We start from the raw sequence: 9201 nt of genomic DNA, 5'->3' as shown, positions 1-9201 counted from the left end.
CATTTTTACAAAAGGGCTACACCATTCCAGACATCATGATCTCTGTGACAAGTTGGGCATGATTGATATCTATGCTCCAACTTGAGGGGGAGTGTTGACAGATGTTGTACACATGTTTAGTACCGCAAGGGTACTTTTGTAATTTCTTCATACTTTATGTTGTACGACCAGCCTACTATAAATAATAACCTACTGCACACGCCTGCTGTGTTCTTTTGGGCTCTCAGTCCTCTCTTTCTCTCCTCTCTTTCTCTTCTCTTCTCTTGCTCAATAGAAACCATGAGATGTGAATTTTGCATAATTTCTGAGAGATGTTCAAAAAAATCAGAAATTAATACTTCATGTCAAACTTTTAAAATAAAATGAGTTAAAGGATCTAGAGAACAACCATTTCTTTTCTAATCCAATCCATGAGTTACAGTAGCCATGGTTTTTTCTAATCCAAACCTTCTACTTCGGAATACTCTATAATAATTCATTCCATCTGTGGAACAATTTGAAGCTTGATCTTCCTTATTTATTGGGTGAACAATATCCATGGAACAATTTCCATTGGACAGAACCATCACAACATATCCTAGATCAAGGTTATTGACCAAACATAGTTCTAGGTACATTAAAGCTTCTATTGATCATGTAACTCACAATATTCAAGTGGATGTTGATCCAAAATTATAAATAAAAAAGAAAAAGAAAGGTGAACTAACAACCATCTGATCATAATCAAGCTATTGTTTTTTATGCAATCAATGCACAACTTTATTTTGCAGATATCAGATATTAAGCTACTCGAAATTTAGAAAAATCATGCATTGAACAAAGAAAAAGGTTTCTTATTCCCCAGAGGACTCACCTATTTTTGCCACATGGAGGAATACTATGGAAAACCTGAACTATCCACAAGACGGAATGGTGTGGGTTGGGCACCCCTTCACCTCAAAAGCTTATATTTTTTAGTTAAAAAAGATTCCTACAAGAAGGCTTGCTTTAGGCATTAGGTTTTCTGGTTAGGGCATCTTTGGTGGGGAGTTTCTCAACTAAGTCAACAAAAAAAAAAGGATCAGAACAATCAAGTCAACAAAAAAAAAAAGGAAAACTATACCTTCTTTTAACAAAAGGACCAGAACAACTCCACCTTGCACTATCAAATACTTCCTTGTTACAACTAAAATTTCAGACTTCAAATTTTCAAAAATAAAAAGGGCAGAGCAAGGAGTCAAATTTCTTACTACAAAATCCTGTAAGGGGGCAATAAACAGCTCAAATTGGCTTGTCATAGGCAAATGTAGTTAAGTGTGCTGGATGGACAAAAGGTCCAATCTAGATATGTTGTACAACAGCAAATATCTACACCAATTCCTTTTGAAAAGTAACCCATATACTGCATCAACCAAAACTATTCTTAAATTATGCATATGGATAAAGGTATGATACTTAATTAAATTACTCTTAAAAACTTGAAACGGAGCCTAAAAACCCGTGAATGTGCAGAGAAGAACAAGCATAACAAGATAATATGATAAGGGAAAGAAAAACATTTATACAGGTATATATGGAGATCATACTTCGCCGATCTGGAAATAATCAAGAAGACTGAACCCTCAGATGTTAAATGTCTGAGAAAAATGCTCCAGCAGTATCAGATCTCCGTCCATGGCAGCAAATAAGGAAGAGACATCATTTTCCGTGGTGTATGCGACCTCAAAACATCAAAAGTGCATTTTCCGAGACAACAATTGATAGATTTGAGAATAGAAGCAGATCTGAGGTAAGATATTACCATTGGAAGCACAGGTGTTCCAAGGAGGAAGGCCAATTTGGATAAATGAAATAAACATAAAGAAAAAAACCAAAAAAGGAATTTCACTGCCTATATTCCAGATTGGAGGCAAATGAAGCATATTTAACAAGATTTGGGCTTACCATTGACAATAGAGCTGTGATGGGAAAGTTCCAGGCTCAGATCTGGGTTTGGTTGCGATGAGGAAGGCGGGAGCTCAGATCTGGGTATAGATTTGAGATTTCTTGGCTATATAGAGAAGTTGACAACAGCAGATATTGGAGCTCAGAACTAACCATTATTGACACACTCCAGTCAAAGTCTGCAGGAAGCTACAATGATGAATGTAAATGGTTGGCTTGCTTCCCTCGATCGACTAAGAGAGGAAAGTCTGCTTTGAAAAAATCAAAGTAAACTTTACCTTCAAGATTGAGGCATTCTCTCTTCTCTGACAAGAATACATGTTTTGTCAATCTTCAACATGTTTTTACACTCTTCCAAATTTGCAAAAATCCAACCAGAGTACATATATGCACCAAACCAGCATATACACTCTTCCCAAACAAAATCTGAGGAATAATATTAACACTGTTCAAAATGATTAACCCCTTCTACTGATGTAATAGCTTCGTATACAAAAGCTTATTGACTCTGCTAAAATGAAACAACTGGTAAAAGGATATTGTAATGGTGATAGAGATTGGTTTTGATATGATACCCCCATATGCAGTGGCCTCAAAGGTGCTTACTATCACAGGAACAGTTGAGGGTAAGAGTGCTCTGAGGCCAACACATGCTGAACTTTTGCATCAAACAATGTGGTTTGGAGGACTACTTTGTGTTCTCCAACAGTTGAGGATAAGGGCTTTGTTTGTCCCCTTCACTTGGATCACTTTGGGTGAAGGGGTATGGTTATCATTTAGCCATGCATAGGATAGAGGTGAGGAAGCTTGATGTGGTTTGGAGGTTTGATCAGGTGAAGCTCATTCCAATTGATTGTGACCTTTGCTTTCTAGATAACCTTAGTGATTCATACTTTGAATGGACCCATTGGCTTCAAACATCAATTTCACTCTCCAATTATGAGTTTGAGTATACAGAAAAGCCTGATCCAATTATGAGTTTGTAGGTCACTGCAATGTCTTCCTCAAGCAAGCAATGGATTTTAGCCAGATGGCCAATAGAGAACTCGAGCATGGATGGGAATTATGAGCTTGAGGTTGTAAACATTGACATTATAAGGTTGATAGCAGAAGAGAAGGGGACGTTTCATCTCATTCTAAAACAGGACAGAAAAAGGAAGAGCATGACCAAGCAGAGATGAACTCCATGACATCATCCCATTTTGTGTTTCAGTGCTAGGAATGGGAAATGGGAATGGGCAAACCCCACTCTCCAATTTGGAATGAAGAATTGAGGAAGACAGCAGGGGAAAGAGGAGTGGGAGCTGCAAGTTTGTGTCTCTTGAACTTTTTTCTTTTGATAAATAACAGAATAAAATTCCATTCCATAGCAAGGTGCCAACCAGCTGGTTGGTAAGGTTTCCTTCTGGTCGTAGCAGAGAATTGGGATCGAATCCTGCCTGCACCTGGGTTGGGGAATGGGCTACCCCCATTGTGTAGTCCTTCAGAAGATATCAAAAAAATTATCATTCCATAGAAGAGTGAAATATACAACATAGCAAAAATGTTGGTCCACATTCAAGTTTGTCTCTCTTGAACTTGAGGTGTCAAAGAATCTATTAGGAGCCCTATTCCAACATATTACAGGATTTCTCATTTCATTTTCTAATAAACCTGATGCATAGTTCTGTTAGAAGTTCGTATTTATCCCTTATATCTACAGTTGTATGATATAGCATGACAACATGTAAAATCAATGATGAACAAAAAACTATTCATTAAAAGTCATCACCCAAACAATATACAATGAGCAATTGTAATATGTCAGATGGCCAGCCTGCCTCTCTCTCTCCTACCCCAGCACTATTCCCCCTCCCCCAACATTCAGTGCCTCCTTCCCCGTTATTGTTCCAAAGTACCAACCAAATGAGATCAAGCATAAACAACCATATATACAAAAACAAAGAAGTATTCAAATATAAGTCAGAAAAGATCCGGATCCCATATGAATTGTTCAGTGCTAATCTGTCTCAAAGATCTAACCATATGCTCATCAGTTGCACGGATTCGAATGAGCCTATTTTGTATGTTCAGGAAGGAAGGACTGTTGAATGCTTCAGATACACTATCGTGTTGTAATGGATCTTCTGAGAAATTTATCAGGGCTTCGGCTGCATTATCCTTTAGTTCCTCAGATTCACCCTGCAACAAACTAATGAGAAGTGGAATGACACCTGCATCAGCCAGAGATGCTCGATCTCCCTCATTATAACTCAATTGGGCAATAGCCCCAGAAACCCTCTCCTTTAAATCAGTATTTCCATCTTGCAAAAGTTCAACCAGGACCGGAATTGCACCAGAGAATCCAACTACAGATACAGAATACTTGTAACTCGACAGGTCCCACAGGACACCTGCAGCAGCAGCCTTGGCTTCATCATCATCTCCTCTAAGAATCCCCACCAAGTGTTGGGCTATAGATGCTGCATTTACTTCTGCAACAGCTAAGATACAAAACACATCTTCTGCAATTTCTCTCCCAAGGGGCTCAGTTCCTCGGAGAAGCTCTGCATATAAAGGAATTGCCCCAGCTTGAGCAACCAATCTAATATAATCGATGTGGGATGCGATTATACCAAGTGCATTACCAGCTACCAACTTGGCGGAGATATCTCCAACCTGCAGCAATTCTATAAGCGGTGGTATCACACCAAGATTAACAAGCATGGGTCGAACTCTTCTTGTGACCCCCAGTAACCCAATTGCCTGAGCAGCTCTGGCTCTAGAAACCATGCTGCCACTTCTAGCAGACTCAACAAGCAAAGGAAGGCCACCCAGACTGATAATAACCCTCCTCACCTCTCTCAGCAACGCCAATGCACTCACGATCTCTAACAAGTAAGGCCTTGTACTATCAGTGAATGATGCCGACATATTGATAAGAACTTCCAATCCACCAGTTCTAGCTACAGTGACGCGATTGTTAACACTACCAACCGTGACGAGCCTCCAAAGACATTTCATCAAGACTCTCCGGAAGCTGGCTTCAGACTGTGGCAATAACCCCAGGAGGCAACGGATGGCACCCGATTGACCGATGGCCACAGCCATTGAACCATCGTCTCGACGGGAAAGGCAGTTCAAGCAATACGCAGCAGCATGTTGAATTGAAGGACCGGAATCATTCAGAGGCCTACCGAGAAGGTCTACGAGGATCGGAAGGGTGCGTGATAAGACAGTCTCAGGTGCAGAACTTGAGAGACGACCGAGCTTGACGGTAGCCATTATTTGTAAGGACTCATTCTCAGAAGCTATTATTCTTTCGTATAGGTGGAGCGCTTGATCCCAATCAATAGCCTTCTCCCCCGCTTGGCTTCTCCCTGGCTGCTCCATAGAAGAGAATTTGAATCCTGGCAGGGCACTGGGCACCTACCTAGGCCTATAAAATTTAGGATTCCCTCCCTCTGTAGAACTCCAAGATCATCACTTAAATTCCATGTTTCCAGTTTACCAGAAAAACTCCAAGCTTCCAAACGAACACAGACACACACACATTAATAAACTTATTGGATTCCTAAAATCAAAGGAGGTTGCAGAAGCTTTTCGAATAAAACCCAAATAAAAACACACCAACTATTTGTTTTGCACTGCAAAAAATTGTCGTGAGGTTCGTTCAATCAGCGATAGACAGAATCAAAATGGCAAAGGGAGAGCGAGAGAGAGAGAGAGAAGCTTCGATGCAGATACGAATTATACAGATACAAAGAACAACTGATCAACAAACGGTGGTTGAAATTTAGAATATTAAATCGGTGGAAGAAGTGAAAGAATCTGGCGGTTACCTCTTCGATCGAGGGAAATTTGCGAATTCCTCGTTGTGTGAACTGCGAAACATTCCCGAGTGCCAATGGGAAATGAGAAAGAGAGAGAAGCTATCAAGAAGGAAAACGTGGCTAGCGGGAAAAACAGTTTAATAAGTTTGGTAATAGAGTCAGTGAATTGGCCTTTTTGATAAATGTGGGTAGAATGGACGTCACTGACACAATCCACCTATAAAAAAATTGGAAATTTTAGTATCCAAGTTTTCAAATGTGTCGCTCACTTACTTAAATTTTTAAAAAGTGTAAATTTGGTCCTTACCGTTAATTGATTGTCCCGTTATCTGTTGAAAATGTCAAAGCTATCCTTCAAAAGAAGACATTGGTCATTGTCTTCAACCCTGAGATTGAACCAGTTGAAGTGTTTGATATTCTAGACTAATGAAGTCATTGTCTTCTACCTTTAGATCTAAAACACATTCTTGTCTAGTTATTTCTTTGCTTTCAATTATTGTTTCTCTTTATCATATTTTATGCTTTTTCTCTTTTTTCTTTGAAGATAACTGGTAAGGTAGAAAACAATGAACAATGTCCTCTTTTGAATGGTAGTTTTGACATTTTCAATAGATAATTGACGGTCGATTAACAACAGGGACCATCTTGACCTTTTTTGAAAGTTTAGGTACTGGAATGACACATTTGAAAGTTTGGGTACTAATTTGACACTACCCCTAAAGTTCAGGGTACTAAATTGGAAACTTCCCAAAAAAAAGGGGTTTCTTTGGTCAACTACAGTTCAGAATTTGAAAAATCAAAGAGGCCAATATGGAATTGGAAACCTTTGTCGTCCCCACTTAAGAATTCTAAAATTTTTTCAACTCCACCCCCCTGTCAACCAAAAAGTGTAAATTGTTTTATTGTTATACTCTTGGATGCAAAAAGAAGGAATTGAATACATTTCTTCACTCCCTTCTCCTAAAGCTTCAACCATCTTCCCCATTTTGATTTCTTAGAGCTCGTTGCGTTCATCGTCAAGTAGAGGTCCAGTTTTGTCATTGGCCGAAGGAAGGTCGATTTACCCATCGTTCAAAGAAAACGAAGACATTGATTCGGTTCTTTCATCCCAAAGTTTAGAAGTTGGAAGGTTTCTTAGAGCGCAAAAAAGAAGAAGAAAACAAAGTTCGCTCCCTTCTTCCAAAGTTTCGACATTGGAAGGATTCATCAGCTATCGATGACATTTTTCGTTCACCATTGGAAGGAAGCTCGAAGCTCATTTTACCATTCACCAACCGTTGGAGGCACCATGTGTTCACCTTTGGAAGGAAGCTCGAAGCTCAGTTTAGCAGTCGTTCAACTGCCGTTGGAGGCCCCATTTGTTCATAGGCTTCCTTCATCCCTAGGTTTCAACCATTGGACGCCCTTGCATTTTCCTTCATCCCCATTTACTCTATTTCATTGTTTTATGCTTGATTGAGTGTGGTAAGGACCTGTAAATGAATTATTTAATGTTATTTAATTGAGTGCTATTGAATTGTTTAAGGTTGATTAAGATATGGAGTGGGTTATTGAACATTTGTAGGTATGAGTAGCCAATGGAGTGTCGGGGATCAATCCCCCAGTAGCTTGTAGTATGATACCAAGTATTGCTATTGCAAGCAAAAATGCATCCTTCGAATTTAAACAACTTAGAATAACCAGTATAAGTTGTTTTATAGTTGTCAATTAAAATATGAGGTAATATTTTTAGGGGGACGATATTATTTTTAAGCATTGATGTAAGGCATGTATATTGCAATAGACATTTGTTGCAAATTTTTTGAGAGAACTCCTCGAGGTTGGTTGGATGATGTTACATCGGCAAATAGTCATAGAAAAGTTGTGGAACACCTTTAAAATGTGGAAAGAGCAGTCAGTATTTGCCTAAGGCAGATTTGAGTCCATAAAATCATCCCATGAGCTAACTATTGAAGGGATGGGTACAGTTAGGCAACTTGCTTTTGTTCTTTTTATTATTATTCTCCCCACACTTGTCTTGTGGAAATAGTTTGTCATAACTGATCATTATGTTGGTTCAGTTGTTTTACGATTGTGTTAGAAGACTCCCCCCCCTTCGTTTTCGTATTGGTGAACTTCTTTGGCGTTTTTTGTAGTTATGTTGAACTTTTAAATATAAACATAATGGCTTACAAGGTTTTTTTGTTCACTAAGAAATATTTCTAAATCCATCGAAGAAATGTTCTTGTAGGAGACAAAGAAGCCCTAGGATAACAAGGGAGCCCGACGGTAGAAAACGGTGGGCTAACGGGGAATCCGGCGGTGGGAAACAGTGCACCCACCATTGGTCTAGGCCATTGGGCCGATGGGCGGTTGGAAGGTGTTGGGATGCTCAGTGGGCCAGTGGCAACAGAAGGGTGTGGGTTTGGTGGCCACGGGACACGTTTGCAACCGTTGGAGCAATCAATGGGTGGTTTTTTCAATTCTAACATGTTGTCCTAGAGGGGGTGTAGGGGTAGATGGGTGGTGGTACCACCTCCATGGGGTTAGTGAGGTCCTGTAGGTGTCCCTACGAGAGGTGGAGACACCCCAGGCTAACGAAAAAGCCTGACGGTGGGAAACAATGCTTTTGCAAAAGCACCATTTTCCACTGTCGATCTGGGCCGTTGGGCCAATGGGAAGCCAAAAGGTGTCAGGAGGCTTGATGGGCCAATGGCAACAAGAAAGTGTGGGTTTGGTGGCCACGGGACATGCCTACACCCATTAGAGTGGCTAATGGGTGGTTTTACCATTTCTGACACGCTATCCCAAGGAGGGGGCAATGGTGGTTTTGCCATTTCTGACACTGTCCCGGAGGGGGGCACGGGGGTAGTTGGGTGACAGGACCATCTCCACGGGGTCGGATTAGGTCCTATGTGTGTCCCCACGGGAGGTAGAGATGCCCTAGGCTAACGAAGAAGCCTGACGATGGCATTGTTTCCCACCGTCAGTTCGGGCCATTGGGCTGATAGGCGACCAGAAGGTGTCAAGATGCTCGATGGGTTAGTGACAACAAGAGGGTATGGATTTGGTGGCCATGGAACACGTTCGCACCCTCCGGATCAACTAGTGGGTGGTTTTGCCATTTCTGACACACTATCTTGGAGGGGGGCACGAGGGTAGATGGGCGGCGGTACCATCTCCACAAGGTGGGGTGAGGTCCCTTGCATCCCCACAAGAGGCGCAGATGCCCTGGGTTAATAGGGAAGCCCAACGGTAGGAAATAATGCTTTTGCAAAAGCACCATTTCCCACCATCGGTCTTGGCCATTGGGCCGATGGGCAACCAAAAGGTGTCGAGATGCTTGATGGGCCAGTGGCAACAAGAGGGTGTAGGTTTGGTGGCCATAGGACATGTCCGCACCTGTCGGAGTGACTAGTGAGTAGTTTTTCCATTTCTGACACGTTATCCCAAAGTGGTGGCACAGGGGTAGATGGGTGGCAGTACC

General features: G+C 41.1%; 1 protein-coding gene across 2 annotated transcripts; it reads right to left on the bottom strand.

Annotated features, from left to right (window-relative positions):
• Positions 1-3662: 3662 nt before the first annotated feature.
• On the bottom strand, positions 3663-5886 carry LOC148878323 (ARM repeat superfamily protein). 2 transcript variants are annotated; one of them, XM_088952888.1, is made up of 2 exons: positions 5745-5886; positions 3663-5549 (listed from the first exon to the last, which is right to left on the bottom strand). In XM_088952888.1, the coding sequence occupies exon 2, from the start codon at positions 5293-5295 to the stop codon at positions 3886-3888; it is 1410 nt and encodes a 469-aa protein (XP_088809014.1). In that variant the 5' UTR covers positions 5296-5549; positions 5745-5886; the 3' UTR covers positions 3663-3885. The 2 variants fall into 2 exon arrangements, with proteins under 2 accessions (XP_088809014.1, XP_088809021.1); XM_088952895.1 differs by having other exon boundaries at positions 3663-5428; positions 5745-5883.
• Between the last annotated feature and the right edge of the window lie 3315 nt (positions 5887-9201).

The sequence above is a fragment of the Nelumbo lutea genome, chromosome 1, assembly GCF_056320005.1.
Source record: "Nelumbo lutea isolate HS-2025 chromosome 1, American lotus-T2T, whole genome shotgun sequence".
Lineage (NCBI taxonomy): Eukaryota > Viridiplantae > Streptophyta > Magnoliopsida > Proteales > Nelumbonaceae > Nelumbo > Nelumbo lutea.
This window is presented reverse-complemented; position numbering and strand designations above follow the sequence as displayed.

Excerpts from the sequence above, each read along its gene's own strand:
- LOC148878323 (XM_088952888.1), bottom strand. The coding sequence starts at position 5,295 with ATGGAGCAGCCAGGGAGAAGCCAAGCGGGGGAGAAGGCTATTGATTGG.